The sequence below is a fragment of the Schistocerca americana genome, chromosome 1, assembly GCF_021461395.2.
Source record: "Schistocerca americana isolate TAMUIC-IGC-003095 chromosome 1, iqSchAmer2.1, whole genome shotgun sequence".
NCBI classification, from domain to species: domain Eukaryota; kingdom Metazoa; phylum Arthropoda; class Insecta; order Orthoptera; family Acrididae; genus Schistocerca; species Schistocerca americana.
In genome coordinates this window covers 437,288,830-437,305,129 of record NC_060119.1, presented here as the reverse complement: position 1 = coordinate 437,305,129, position 16,300 = coordinate 437,288,830, and the positions used below count along the sequence as shown (strand labels likewise).

At 43.9% G+C, this 16,300-nt stretch overlaps 1 protein-coding gene across 2 annotated transcripts; it reads left to right on the top strand.

The window, feature by feature from the left end:
• Positions 1-246: 246 nt before the first annotated feature.
• Positions 247-15,289, top strand: LOC124623442 (glycine-rich cell wall structural protein 1.0-like). Of its 2 annotated transcripts, none has more exons than XM_047149038.1 (2): positions 247-395; positions 14,292-15,289. In XM_047149038.1, the coding sequence occupies exons 1-2, from the start codon at positions 278-280 to the stop codon at positions 15,215-15,217; spliced, it is 1,044 nt and encodes a 347-aa protein (XP_047004994.1). In that variant the 5' UTR covers positions 247-277; the 3' UTR covers positions 15,218-15,289. The 2 variants fall into 2 exon arrangements, with proteins under 2 accessions (XP_047004994.1, XP_047004993.1); XM_047149037.1 differs by having other exon boundaries at positions 14,289-15,289.
• Positions 15,290-16,300: the final 1,011 nt, after the last annotated feature.

The following is a 16,300-nucleotide window of genomic DNA, read 5'->3' as shown; positions in this document are numbered from 1 at the left end:
TGCAGCGTAGTGAAACTTGCGTAGAGGTGAAGGAAGATAAGCGATCATCTTGTAGAAATGCCAGTCGTGACCGGCTCACCACAACAATATGAGTGCCACCCGGCATTGGCAAAGAGACTTTTGTCGTCCGCTATTTTGCGCAGGCGAGGCACGTCATTTCTGGGAGCCCTGTGACGTCACAGGATGGTTCCTCGTGTGTGGCATATATAGCCGGGCGGCCGCTGGAGATGGGCGACAGTCGCGTCGGCTGACCCACGGCCCAGCGCGTGGACGCGCCATGGCGAGCGCGTGGTTCTCCCTAATGCTGCTGCTGGCGGTCGGCGGGCGAGATTCCGTCGTGGCACACGAAGTGCAGGCCCACGTGCTTGCAGAAAAATTACACGCACAGCCCGTCGGTGAGTATACTTTTTAATGCTTCACTTATAGTTAAGAAATACAGCGGAATTCCGAAGAATCTCTGGAGTCGTTTCACAAAAACTACGCTATAGAAATTACGTCTTAAATACTTATTTCACCCTCTGTATGTTTTCTTCCATATACACAGCGTTACCATCTGCAGTTGCTGCGTATGATATTTAGTTTAGGTTGTCAAATCCTTTGATACCGAAGCCGCCTCTTCCTTCACACTATATATTTCCTCTTTTTATTTGTTTCTAGCCGCTATTACTATCGTTACAATGCAGATATTTCTTGAGCGCTGAATTACATTTTACTTGAACTGATACTTTTGAAGTGGCTATGCCACTTTGCGTACGGTCGTGAACCCACGGTCACCCTCATCTTCTTACAGAGATCTTTGCTCGATTAGTTTTATGTTTGCAGCGCACTGAAAATAAGGTAAAACAGTGGAACTGTCTACGGCAAGCGCTGTGAATGTTGTTTCTTTTCGCTCATGATACGTGCTGTTGACAACAGTAGTACCCAGCTTACTCTCCGCCTTCAAGCTTGCGTTGAGTACTGCTCGGGTCTATCTCGGATTTCTGGCAGTGTTAGTGGCGCGTTATACGGGAAGATTTACTAATGAAGCGTTGGTTGATATGCACCTCGTGTTTGGGTTCACTGAATTCAATGGAAGACCGGAAGGAAGGAGGAAAGGAAGACTAGAATTTAACGTCTCGTAGACACCGAGGATGTTAGAAACGGCCTTGGAAGACAGGCGCAACGGCACAATGTTGAGCTGCTCCAGCACAGACAGCAACCACATTGCTTACAATGTTTCGTCTGAGCATTTTACCGTTACTATGTGTTGAGTGATATACTTTCTGGTTATTGTTTCTTACAGGCTTTTTCGCTGTTGTGGAGGTATTTTCACAGAAGCAATGGTGACTGCAGTAACATACCGAATGAATCATAACTGCATTATTACTTTGTACAGAGGCCCGCATCTCGTGGTCGTGCGGTAGCGTTCTCGCTTCCCACGCCCGGGTTCCCGGGTTCGATTCCCGGCGGGGTCAGGGATTTTCTCTGCCTCGTGATGGCTGGGTGTTGTGTGCTGTCCTTAGGTTAGTTAGGTTTAAGTAGTTCTAAGTTCTAGGGGACTTATGACCACAGCAGTTGAGTCCCATAGTGCTCAGAGCCATTTGAACCATTTTTTTTGTAAAGAGGTGTCGGATATCGTGGGTTCCTCATAACAAAATACTCAGTCAAAGAAACACTAACACACTGAGGTGACAAAAGTCATGTTCTACCTCCTTGTATTGTGTTGGGCCTCCTTTTACAGGGTGTAGTGTAGCAACTTGTCGTGGCATGGGCTCAATAAGTCGTTGAAAGTTCCCTGCAGAAATACTGAACCACGCTGCCCCTATAGCCATTGCGTCTTAGCTTCCTTGCACTTTCTATTTATTTCATTCCTCGGCGACTTCTATTTCTGTATTCCTGAATTACTCCGAACATTTTAGTACTTCCTTCTGTAATCGATCAAATTCTCTGTTACCCGTGGTTTCTTCGCAGTTACCTTCTTTGTACAATGTTTTTCTTTCCAACTTCTATGACGGCCCATTTTAGAGATTGAGGCGTAGCGCCGTATAACGATCCTGCCTTGGAGGCGGTTAAGTGGGAGATGTGTCTCAGAGCTGGATAGTGACATATGGTGACGCGAGACTGGACGCGCACGTAGTTTATGTATCAGCCGATAGAGGACAATATTAAATAGGTGGACTGTGATTTTAGTTTCAATTGTGCCCACTAGTGTGCACTAAAGTAATAGAATGTTTTTCATAATCTGTTTCTAGTATTTTCGTAAAGTGTTATTACGTCTTTTTGTGTATGTTAAGTGTTATAAAGGTGTTTTAGCAGTATGAATGTTGCGTGAGTGTGGTTTAAGGTTAATATGAAGATAATTCATTAACGAGTTATGTAGCAAGAGTTAGTGTGGGAACATTTCGAAGGAGTGTGGATATGAACAAAGAGGATTTTTGTAGAATAGATTTGTAAAGTACGTTTATGGTAAAGGGAAAGTTAATTCATGTATAAATAACAATAGTAAATAACTTCATGCATAAACTTCAGCATATTTGATAATTACGTCGGTAAAAAGTGCAGTCGTTAGGTTTACTATTTTGCGATTGGTTGTTGATGAAAAGCGCGGTTTGACGCGGGAGATTGTTGTTTTGCTATTGGCTGTTGAGTAAACTGGCCAATGGTAAAGCAATATTCTTCGTGCGCCTTTCTCTGCTGGTACAGAAGACTTAGAGTATTCTAGAGAAGTGTGGAAACCTAGCCATGAAACAGTTCGGACGTGTGTAGTAGTAGTTCCGATGGAAATGATAAGTTGCCGGATCTAGCATTGTTTCTTACATCAAAAGTGTTGTAAAGTGACGGCATAATTATTGCGATGGGTGTGTAGAAATTTCGGAATTTTTTGTGACGAGAAAAGACATATATTCCCCGTGGCGTATTGAGCAGGTCGGTGGCTAAAAACTGTGACTGCATTTGGTACCGACAGACTTAATATTTGGCGAGCATTCTAAATAAAAAACAATCAGTATTTTTGTAGCTATTACGTTTTCGGGAAATGCAACTCCATAAACTTGCTAACGTGAGTGAAAGGGATTGTGAGTGACTGTGTTAAGACTAGCACAGGCTTGGCAGTGATACTTGTTCACCTAAGTTTCAGAATATATTAATTGAGGACAAAATTTCCAACCTTTCTTTTGTGTGAAAACGTAGATTAGTGACTTAAATTGCAGCTTGGTTCACGTCGAAGTACGTAGGTTTCACTCGGCTTTCCTACTGATGATCTGCTGAGACAATGTTCACAGGTAGGTGCAGGTCCGTCGTAAAGGGACGGAAAGAACCGCGCCGCCGCAAGATGTCCAGTCCTTTTCAACTGTACTGCCTACTGAGCTCTTCCATATTCCTATATCAATAGCCTTACAGAACTTCAAGCGTATCTCATAATTCCTTAGTACTTCCACATCCCACTTCTTTGGGTGTTGATTCTTCCTGACTAACCTCCTACACTTTAGCCTACTCTTCATGACTACTACATTGTGATCTGAGTCTGTATCTGCTCCTGGGTACGCCTTACAATTCAGTGTCTGATTTCGGAATCTCAGTATAACGATGATGTAATCTAACTGAGGACTTGCCGTATCACCCGACCTTTTCCAAGTACATCTCCTCCTCTTGTGATTCTTGAACAGAGTATTCGCTATTACTAGCTGAAATTTATTACAGAACTCAATTAGTTTCTCATTCATTGTCCCAAGCCCATATTCTCCTATAACCTTTTCTTCTACCCCTTCCCCTACAACTGCATTCCAGTCCCCCATGACTATTATATTTACATCTCCCTTTGCGTACTGTATTACTCTTTCAGTATCCTCATATACTTTCTCTATCACTTCATCTTCAGCTTTCAACGTCAGCATGTATACCTGGACTATCGTTGTCGGTGTTGTTTTGCTGTCGATTCTGATAAGAACAAAAATGGCTCTGAGCACTATGGGACTCAACTTCTGAGGTCATCAGTCCCCTAGAACTTAGAACTACTTAAACCTAACGAACTTAAGGACATCACACACATCCATGCCCGAGGCAGGATTCGAACCTGCGACCGTAGCGGTCTCGCGGTTCCACACTGCAGCGCCTAGAACCGCACGGTCACTCCGGCCGGCCTGATAAGAACAACCTTGTGACTTAACTGTTCGCAGTAACCCACTCGCTATCCTACCTCCCTATTCATAACGAACCCTTCTCCCGTTATACCATTTTCTGCTGTTGTTGATATTACCCTACAGTCACCTGACCGGAAATCCTTGTCTTCTTCCCATTTCACTTCATTGACTCCTATGTCTAGACTGAAGCTTTGCATTTCCCTTTTCAGATTTTATGGCTTCCCTACCATGTTCTAGCTTCTGACGTTCCATGGCCCAACTCATAGAACTCCTTTCTTGGTTATCAGTCTTTTTCTCATGGTCGCCTCCCCCTTGGCAATCCCCTCCCGTAGATCCGAATGGGAAATTATTCCGAAATATTTTGCTAATGGAGAGATCATCATGACACTTTTTCAGTTACAGCCCCCAAGTTCTGCCTATGCACGGTTTCTTTAATGCAGTGGTTTCCATTCCCTTCTGCATCCTTATGCCGTTGATCACTGATCATTTTTCCGCTTTCGGCACCAGTTTACCACCTAAAGGCAAGAGAATGCACTGAACCTCTATCCGCACCTCCGCCTTCTTTGACAACGCCGTTGCCAGAATGAGGGTGACTCCTTATGCCGGAAGTCTTCGGCCGCCAATATTGATTATTAATCTAAATTTAAGCGCTGGTGAGTTTCGAACCCTGTACGGAAAACCTTCACATTACTAATCAATGACAGTACCTTTTTTTTTAAAAAAAAAAAAAGAAAAATGGGGGGGGGGGGTGCCTTCTTGGCGCCCGAAGAGAGGGGTGGGGGCAAAGTGGGCAGGGGTCGTATCCTGCGGCCTGGCCACCATGTCCCGATCCCACCCTCCAGGAAGCAAGGAAAGCGTGGGGAACCTGGAGTAGAGGTATAATAAACGTCGTTTATTTATTTGTTTTTCATTTCGTTCTTTTTTTATTTTTTATTTATTAATTTATTTTGTCATTAATACCACCGAAAATACCAGGAAACTGACGTCATGAGTGGAGGCAAGCGCAGCAAGACGTCAGACTAATTGAAAGTATCAACGTATAGTTTTTCCGAGAAGAACATTCCGGTTACCAATGAATATATCGGTTCTAAGTGTGGAAGATGTGGGGATCAACTCTTCATGACAGTATCACCCCAGCCCTGGGGTGAGTTAAAGCAGACGCTGCAGAGGCGAGTGGAGAGCAATTGTCTGTATTTTGGATTGCGGACAACTGCCAATGGCGTTCATTAACGAACTGCCAAAAGTCAAGGACTCATTTCCCGCCATCAGCAAACAAGTAAGTGAGCTGCGTGCCCACAAATCCACCTCACAGAGTTCGTCTTCGCTTCCGGGAAGTATCCCGCGTCCGCAAGGAGGAACAGTTGAGTAGGTAGCTGATGAGGAGTCGTACTGGTATTTAGGGACAACATCTATCACACCAAGAACCAGACACCTCTCACCAATCTCCACATCTGACAGTGCTTCCCCTAGGCCATGGGTGTATATATGGCACGAGTGTTTAAGACCAGAAAATGTCTTTTCCTTTGATTAGACTGCTAGGAGGATTTCGGAACGCCCTTTCTCACAGAGTATTTTTTTGTGTTGTTTGATACACTGATACACCAATTCTCGCATATCAAACAGGCAATATGTAGTTCATTTCCAGATTCTGCCTAGAACTACAACCTCCCCCTCCCTTCACCTAAATCATCAATTTTTTCGACGTTATAGATGTAATAGAACTGTGTAGACGTATATAAATTTTAGAAGTATTCATCCTTTCTGGAACCTCCCCGACGGATACCCTCCTCACTCCCCAACATCATTTCTGCCAATTTTTTTTCTATCTGTTTCTCCTTTCATTGGCGATAATTTAGTCATCTCCCTTCCCCACCTAAAATTAAATAAATAATCGAAACCCATGACTATTCGCTTCTTGCACTGGAAATATATATGCATTTGTTTATTTTACAGCACCATTTTACAGCAAGAGATCTACGGCATTTGGATATATTATGTATGTACAGTGTAGCAGTACGTTATCTTAGCGCATTATGTATGAATTTTTATGTTTGTTTAAAATATTCTGTTAGTCCTATTAATAATTTACTACACTACTGACCATTAAAATTACTACATCAAGAAGAAATGCAGATGATAAACAGGTATTCATTGGACAAATATATTATACTAGAACGGACATGTGATTACATTTTTCACGCAATTTGGGAGCATAGATCCTGAGAAATCAGTTCCCAGAACACCCACCTCTGGCCGTAATAACGGCCTTAATATGCCTGGGCGTTGAGTCAAACAGAGCTTGGATGGCGTGTATAGGTACAGCTGCCCATGCAGCTTCAGCACGATACCACAGTTCATCAAGAGTAGTGACTGGCGTATTGTGACGACTCAGTTGCTCGGCCACCATTGACCAGACGTTTTCAATTGATGAGAGATCTGGAGAATGTGCTGGGCAGGGCAGCAGTCGAACATTTTCTTTATCCAGAAAGGCCCGTACAGGACCTCCAACATGTGGTCGTACATTATCCTGCTGAAATGTAGGGTTTCGCAGGGATCGAATAAAGGGTAGAGACACGGGTCGTAATACATTTGAATTGTAATGTCCACTGTTGAAAGTGCAGTCAATGCGAACAAGAGGTGACCGAGACGTGTAACCAATGGCACCCCATACCATCACGCCGGGTGATACGCCAGAATGGCGATGACGAATACACGCTTCCAATGTGCGTTCACCACGATGTCGCCAAACACGGATGTGACCATCATGATGCTGTACACAGAACTTGGATTCATACGAAAATGACGTTTTGCCATTCGTGCACCGAGGTTCGCCGTTGATTACACCATCGCAGGCACTCCTGTCTGTGGTGCAGCGTCAAGGGTAACCGCAGCCATGGTCTCCGAGCTGATAGTCCATGCTTCTGCAAACGTCGTCAGACTGTTCGTGCAGATGGCTGTTGTCTTGCAGACGTCCCCATATGTTGACTCAGGTATCGAGACGTGGCTGCACGATCCGTTACAGCCATGCGGATAAGATGCCTGTCATCTCGACTGCTAGTGATACGACGCCTTTGGGATCAAGTACGACGTTCGGTATTACCCTCCTGAACCCACCGATTCCATATTCTGCTAACAGTCATTGGATCTCGACCAAAGCGAGCAGCAACGCGATACGATAAACCGCAATCGCGATAGGCTACAATCCGACCTTTATCAAAGTCGGAAACATGATGGTACGCATTTCTCCTCCTAACACGAGGCATCACAACGACGTTTCACCAGGCAACGCCGGTCAACTGCTGTTTGTGTATGAGAGATCGGCTGGAAACTTTCGTCATGTCAGCACGTTGTAGGTGTAACCACCGGCGCCAACCTTGTGTGAATGCTCTGAAAAGCTAACCATTTGCATATCACAGCATCTTCTTCCTGTCGGTTCAATTTCGTGTCTGTAGCACGTCATCTTCGTGGTGTAGCAATTTTAATGGCCGGTAGTGTAATTTGACATTTCAGCTTATGGTCTGACTAGTATTCCCCAGGAGTAAGTCAAGCATACTTTTAGTTGTTATATCATAACAATTAATGATACAGTTATTATGTGTACCATGACATGTGATGTACGAGCTGTGAATCCGCTAGTGCTGCAAGGTTTAAAAAGTATGGGTTTTGAATGAGATTTTATTGTCAAAACTATAGCGATGCATCGAGATCGCATTCCCGAGTTGTACATGAGAAGACGGGCATATTTTTACATTTCTATCAAAAAAGTGAATGTTACAGTTAAACGTGTAGCATGATACATGATATATGAGCTGCGATTCCTCTACTACTACAGGACTTAAAACTCTTATCAAGTTCGATAATTTTTGAGAACATTTATCTTGTAGAACAGCCGTTTTTATTGCTTAAAAGTGCATATGCACAGTCACAACCGAAGTTAGCGTTCGTGGGGTCGTAGCGCCTGCTCCGTTTACCGCCACCATCTAGCACCATGGTGGTACGCCTGAAGATGGTCTAAAACAGACCGAAGGCGGTAACCTCATAAAAAAAGAAGTTTCTTCCGATTTTGACTGTGAATGTGCATTAGTAGGTTTAAATGAGGCCATTTTCCTCAAAATTGTAGGTACTACCTCTATATGGCAGCTAGTTGTACAGTAATTTATCAAGCCAATATAGGCAATCCGAAATAGTTCTCATCTCCAACACATAACATCTGTAGGTTCCAATGTCTGTACTGCAATATATTGTTGAATTAACTGCACTCACGTGGTGTAGTCCAATTTCGTTTTCCAGTTTTATTAGAGTACCGTATAAAACACATAGTGAAATTCCACCTAGTGTATATCGAATCATTACTGGTCCTAATGTAACACATGACGCATGAACCGTCAAAAAATTTTTACTACCTGGAAGCATTTGTTACAACACTAATGTTTTACGTTATATACTGACCGGCATGCCTCATTATGAAACTCTGCATAATCTTTTGTAGTAAAAAACTTTCTGCAGTGAATTCTGATAGTATATGTTGCATGGCGTATGATGTATGAGTTTCGATCGTCTATATTTAATAAGATAGCACATGTGAGAGCAATGAACGTAAAACACCCGTGAATACTGCGCCTGTAATTTACTTAATGTTATGGACCATCCACCGACAGGATTCTAAATATCTTTCGTCATACCAAAACACCTGTGCCTATACTACGACATGGCAGCTCTCTATAAGTGTCTGCTCATTGACGTAATACTGTGCACTATTGTATTGTTTTCGTTTCACCTACGCACAGAAATACGATGATACCTGTCTACATGTAACATTTGTAAAATGTGGTTCAGAATGGTTCAAATGGCTCTGAGTACTATGGGACTTAACATCCTAGGTCATCAGTCCCCTAGAGCTTAGAACTGCTTAAACCTAACCAACCTCAGGACATCACACACATCCATGGCCGAGGCAGGATTCCAACCTGGGACCGTAGCAGTACCACGGTTCCGGACTGAAGCGCCTAGAACCGCACGGTCACCGCGGCCGGCTGTAAAATGTGGACTGAAGCGTGAAGCTTAAAATATGTAAGCAACCTTGACTATGAAGTATGTGTATATACACGAGCTATTAATGTATAAACCGATGTCATCATTTTTTGAACGTACTACAGATGCTTGAAAATGACCCACGATAAAATTGCTATTTGCACAAGTTACAAACAGATTACAGCCTACTTGTACCATGTCTTCGTTCTCAAAGCTGATAATGGTGTCTGACACAAGTACAAGATATCGTGTCGTTCGCAGTGATTACTCAACACCTCCGTTCACGCCCCTTACGTCCCCTAGCAGGCCTGGTATCAACACCAAACACTAATAATGCTAATGCAGTCTGGTGGCCGTTACACCCGTCACAGAGATTCGCAGCTCTAATCATTTACGTACCAACCGATGGTGTGTGCATGGAGTCACATTGACATCCGACCATGTCTTCTAAGGGCTTAATGTTTTCTGTCGAGTAATGTATTTCGAAGCACATTAAAGTGAGAAAAGCCATGGGATACCTCCTAATATCGTGTCGCATCTCCTTTCACCCGATGTAGAGCTGCAACTCGACATATCTCGTACTCAACAAGTCCACTGTAGTAATACTGAGCCATGCTGCCTCTATAGCCGTCCATAATTACGAAAGTGTTGCCGGTGAAGGACTTGTGCACGAACTGCCTCTCGACTATATTCCATAAATCTTCGATGAGATTAATGTTGGACGATGTGGGTGGCCAAACCATTGGCTCGCACTGTCTAGAATGTTCTTCAAATCAATCGTGGGGAAAAGGTGCCCCAACGATATGGCGCATTGTCATCCATAAAAAATTCCATCGTTTTTAGGGAACATGATTTTCAAGAATAACTGCAATTTCTCTCCAAGAAGCCGAACATAACCACTTCCATTCAATAGTCTGACCAGTTTGATCAGAGGGCCCAGTCCATTCCATGTAGACACAGCCCACGCCATTATGAAGCCAACACCAACATGCACGGTGCCTTGTTGACAGCTTGGGCTCATGGCTTCGCGAGGACTCCCTATGACCAGGCCATGGTTTACCAGTCCTGCAGGATTCAATCGATATGGACACGAGCTCATGACAGGCGATGAAGACGATGTCGTGCTGTTAGCACAGGCACTCGTGTCGGTCGTCTGCCATGCCCCATTAACGTCAAATTTCACTGCACTGTCCTAACGGATACATTCGTCGTACGTCCTACATTGATTTTTGCGGCTATTTCATGCCATGTTGCTTGTCTGTTAGCACTGGCAACTCTACGCAAAAGCCACTGCTCTCGGTCGTTAAGCGAAGATCGTCTGCCTCTGTGTTGCCAATGATCAGAGACAATTCCCGAAATGTGGCATTCTCATCACACCCTTGGACTGTGGGTCTCGGAATATTGAATTCGCTAACGAGTTCCGCGAGATAACCCGTGACCAAGGGGTGGTGTCTTTGATTAGTAATCAAACGTCATTGGTTCCGGGCTAGAATACCTCCACCGCTTAAATATTGAATAAAAATCATCAACAACGGCGGCTAAAGACTTCCGACATAAGAAGTCACCTTCACTCAGCAACGGCCTTGTCAAGGAGAGGGGAGGAGCGGATAGAGTTTCAGCGTACTCTCTTGCCGCTGGAGTGGAAAACTGCCGCTAAAGACGGAAGAATAAGCAAAGATCAACGGTATGAGGATGCAGAGTGCAGTGGAAAACACTGCATTTAAGACACATAACATCTATCCACAGGACATATGGCCTGTAATTGCAAAAGTGTCAAGATGATCTCTCACTGGCAAAAGATTCCGGACTGGTCCCCATTCCGATCTCCGGGAGGGGACTGCCAAAGGGGAGGTGACCATGAGAAAAAGACTGAATAACCAACGGAAGGATAACGCTCTAAAAGTATGGGCGTGGAAGGTCAGACGCTTAAAGGTGGTACGGAAGCTATAAAATTTGAAAAAGAAAAGGCTGAGACTCAGTCTAGGTATAGTAGGGGTTCAGCAAAGTGAAATGGAAATAAGGCAAGGGCATCTGGTTAGATGAGTATAGGGTAATAACAACAGCAGCAGAAAATGGCAAACGGGAGTAGGATTCATCTTGAATATGAAGGTAGGGCACAGAATGTGTTATTGTGAACAATTCAGTGGCAGGATTGTTCTTATCAGAATCGACAGCAAACCAACACCGACAACGATAGTCCAGGTATACATGCTGACGCCGCAAGCTGAAGATGAAGAGATAGAGAAAATGTATGAGGATATTGAAAAGGGGGATGAAAATCTAATAGTCATGGGGGACTGGAATGCAGTTGTAGGGGAATGAGTAGAAGAAAAGGTTACAGGAGAATATGGGCTTGGGAGAAGGAATGAGAGAGGAGGAAGACTAATTGAGTTCTGAAATAAATTTCAGCTAGTAGTAGCGAATACTCTATTCAAGAATCACAAGAGGAATACGTATACTTGAAAAAGGCAGGGTTATACGGTAAGATTTCAGTTACATTTGCTGCGGTCGCAGGTTCGAATCCAGCCTCGGGCATGGATGTTTGTGGTGTCCTTAGGTTAGTTAGGTTTAAGTAGTTCTAAGTTCCAGGGGACTGATGACCATAGATGTCAAGTCCCATAGTGCTCAGAGCCATTTGAACCATGTTACATTACATCATGGTCAGGCAGAGATTCCGAAATCAGGTACTGGAATGTAAGGCCTACCCAGGTGCCCATATAGACTCAGGTCACAATATAGCAGTGATGAACAGTAGGCTGAAGTTTAAGAGATTAGTCAGGAAAAATCAATACGCAAAGAAGCGGGATACGGAAATGCTAAGGAATGATGAGATACACTTGAAGTTCTCTAAGGCTATAGATATAGCGATTAGGAATAGGACAGTAGGCAGTACAGTTGAAGAGGAAGGGACATCTCTAAAAAGGGCAATCACAGAAGCTGGAAAGAAAAACATAGGTACCAGGATGGTAACTGCAATGAAACCACGGGCAATGGAAGAAATACTTCAGTTGATCAATAAGGAAATACAAAGACATTCAGGGAAATTCAGGAATACAGAAATGCAGGTCACTTAGCAATGAGATAAATAAGAACTACAGGGGTGTGAAGACGAAATGGCTGCATGAAAAATGTGAAGAAATCGAAAAAGAATATGACTGTCGGAAGGACGGACACAGCATATAAAAAATTAAAAACAACCTTCTATGAAATTAAAAGCAAGAGTGGTAACATTAGGAGTGCAATGGTAATTCCACTGTTAAATGCAGGGAGAAAGCGGATAGGTGGAAGAAGTATATTGAAGACCTCTGTGAGGGGAAGATTTGTCTGATAACATGACAGAAGAAGAAACATGAGTCGATATAGAAGAGATAGAGGATTCAGTATTAAAATCAGAATTTGATAGAGCTTTAGAAGACATAAGACCGAATAAGGCAGAAGGGATAGACAACATTGCATCAGCTTTGTTTAAATCATCGGGGGACGTGGCAACAAGACGATTATTCACGTTGGTGCGTAGAATGTATGAGACTGATGATATATCATCAGACCTTCGGGAAAAAATCATTCACAAAATTCTGAATATTGCAAAGAGTCGACATGTTGGAGACTTATCCCACAATCAGCTTAATACTTCATGCATCCAAGTTACCTAGAAGAATAACGCACAGAATAATGGTAAAGAAAATTTAGGATGTTTTAGGTGACGATCAGTAAAGGTATTAGGGAGGCGCTTGTGATGTGGAGGTTGATAATGGAAATAACACTAAAGAAAAATCAAGACACGTTCATGGGATTTGTCGACTTGGAAAAAGGTTTCGACAATGTAAAATGGTGCAAAATCTTCGAAATTCTGAGAAAAATTAGCGTAAGCTTTAGAGAAAGACGGCTAATATACAGTATGTACTAGAACCAACAGCGACAATAAGAGTGGCATACCAAGAGCGAAGTGCTCGACTTAAAAAGTTGAAGTTAAAAAGTGGAATTAAAATTCAAGGTGAAAGAATATCAGTGATAAGACTCGCGGTTGATATTTCTATCCTGAGTGAAAGCGAAGAAGAATTACAGAATCTGCTGAACGGAACGAACAGTCTATTGAGTAAAGATTATGGACTCGGAGTAAATCGAAGGAAGACGAAACTGGTGGGAAGTACCAGAAATGAGAACAGCGTGAGACGCAACATCAAAAGCGGTGATCACGAAGTAGATCAAGTTAAGGGATACTGCTACCTAAGCAACAAATTAACCCATGACGAACAGAGCAAGAAGGACAGAAAATGCAGACTAGAATTAGAAAAAAGACCATTGCTATCCAAGAGAAGTCTAGAAGTAACAAACATACCTCCAAACTTGAGGAAGAAATTTCTGAGAATGTACGTTTGAAGAACAGCATCGTATGGTACTGAAACTTGGACTGTGGGAAAACCGGAGCAGAAGAGCATCGAAGCATTTGAGGTGTGGTGCTACAGAAGAATATTGGAAATTAGGTAAACTGGTAAGATAAGGAATGAGGAGGTTCTGCGAAGAATCGGCAAAGAAAGGTAACCACACAAGAAAACAATTTTAAAAAATAAAAACATAAAAAATAAAAAGTACACGATTTCCGGAATGTAAAGGCCGTTGCGTCTAGCTTCATCTACCATTCCGCGTTCCAAGTGTGTTAATTCCTTTCATGCGGCCATCATCACGTCAGAAAGCGTTTGTCATGAATCACCGGAGTACAAATGACTGCTCCGCTACGCACTGTCATTTTACACCGTATGTACGCGATACTACCGCCATCTGATATTTGCGTATTGCCATCCCATGACTTTTGTCACATCAGTGCATGCTACCGACCCCTTTGCACCTGTACAAGAGCAGTAGGCAATGGGTTTTCTTCCTGACTTTCATTGTACATTCGTCATTAGTCATTACAAACACTAATACTAGTGCACATTGCAGAAACACCATCATGTGTATGCACATAATGTATAATATATATACTCATAACAGGTCTGAGGAAGATAACAATAAACCACCTCTACTACGACCATCCGCCTCATAACGGCAAATAAGAAGGAATGTCGTGTTTCGACAATAAAAGCTCGTCGCTACAGAGTACTGTCTAATACATGACTGTGTATTTTCGTTGTTGTCCAGCAGTGCGACTTCCGCGCGGCCTCCTGGATGGTCTGGTGGGTGCCGTGTTGAGTCCTGTGCTGGACGCCGGTGGGAACGAGTGCTCGAGCGCCCGCGGTGATAGCCTCAACATCGGCGCAACTCTGCCCCTCGAGATATCAGCCGGCATTTCCGGCTCTTCGGCTAACGCCCACACCAGACATGGATGCGGCGCCAGCGCCGGGTCCAGTTCTGGAGGCTTGAACAGTGGTAGCGCCTCTACTGCCTCTGCAGGTGGAAATGGATACAGCGCTGGTGGAAGCGGTGCAGCAGCTCAGGCAGGTCAAGGGTCAGGGGCTCCTGGTGGAAATGAAGGTTATGGGCAAGGACATCGTCAGCACATCGGAGGGGAAGCCAAATCCAGTGGTTCTGCAGGAACTGGAGTGGGCTGGGAAGGTCAGAGTGAGTCACATGCCGTTAGCGGGTCCACTGGACAAAGCAGACCTAGTGTTGCCTCAAACGGACCGGGAAATGGAAACGGTTTCAGCAGTAGTGGAGGGTATGTGGGAGGTTCTCCAGTCCGAGGTGAGGCAGCATCAGTGAGCGAGAGCTCATCGCAATCTGCTAGTGCCTCTTTCGGACACGGTAGTTCTGCAGCTGGTGAATATGGGCAAGGTAATTTGGGAGATGAGTTCAGTGGCTATGATGGTGGACATGTTCATGCGTCTAATCAGTATAGAATAGGTAGTTCCAGTGCTGGGGGTCACGAACAAGGAACTCAGAAGGATGGACTGAACCAAGGTGAAGGTTCAGGGCTGATCGGAGGCGTCGTCAGCAGCTCATACTCGACCAGCAAAGCATCCAGCAGCGTTGGGAGTTCTGCTGGGGAGTGTCCTGCAGCCTCCCACTCCAGCTCTCGCAGTGACGCGAACTCGTCTTCACGCAGCCACTCATTTCTAATTAGTGCATAAGAAATATGCTCCTTAACAGTTACCATTGCTTTGGATCAATCGATTTCAAATAAATTTGGACCAATGGGTAAACCCTTGTTCACCATTTTCGTTCCTTTTCCAGTGAACGAGGAAATTAATAGTTTTACAATAAGTAAGAAAGTGTTTCACAAAATAAAAGCCTTCATAGTTTGCAGACTAAAAACTACTCGATGTATTACTTATAAGTTTCCATGATATCCAAACAGAGCTTTAAATACAGCCAGCAGGTTTTGCTAACGCGAGAGAAAAGTGCAGGAAGAAGCCTAAATTCTCATATTAAACTTTCTCTTAATCCCAAGAATATCTAAATTAATAATACTTCAGAGAAAATAAATGAATGTGAGAATCTCTCATACGACACACAAAACTGTTTATATGACAGCAGATCAGCAATGGTTATGGGAATGCAAGCTGAAGGCTCCAGTGCTGGTGGTCGCGAACGAGAAGGTCGAGGAGACGGTCTGAACCAAGGTGTTCCGGTGTGATAGGAGGCGTCGTCAACAGCTCATCCTCGACCAGAAGAGCTTCACAGGGTACCACGTAAGTTGGTCGTAAGCTGGTGACACATGTACATATATACATCGGTGGAACTTGGCCAACACATACACTTTATATTTGTCTTTAGATATGTATTTATATTTGCTATTTGGTAGTACAGGACGTAACAAATAAATACACACTGAAACAAAGAGAAATTACACTTACATTCGAAGACAATGATGACACTGAAATGTTCGCGACTTATGATGATTCTCTGAGCGTTACAAAAGGCGGGACATGGTTCTTACTGGTGTGTGTCATCACCACGGACAGCAGGGCGTGCTCTGCAACGTGCTCGCTGGCTGGCCACAAGGTTGGGAAGGAGTTTTAGTGGTAACGTGATTGACAACCGATGGACGGTCGTTGGTGCACGCGGACGTGCTACATTATGTCTCCCTAATGCATCCCACACGTGCTCGATGGGATTTAAGTCCGGAGAACGGGCAGGCTAGTCCATTCGCCGAATATCCTCTCGTTCCAAGAGCTCCAGCAGTTGCGGTGTTCAATGTTGTCGCGTATTGT

Excerpts from the sequence above, each read along its gene's own strand:
- LOC124623442 (XM_047149037.1), top strand. The coding sequence starts at position 278 with ATGGCGAGCGCGTGGTTCTCCCTAATGCTGCTGCTGGCGGTCGGCGGG. Across the intron at positions 396-14,288 it reads ATTACACGCACAGCCCGTCG|CAGTGCGACTTCCGCGCGGC; the intron begins GTGAGTATACTT and ends GTTGTTGTCCAG.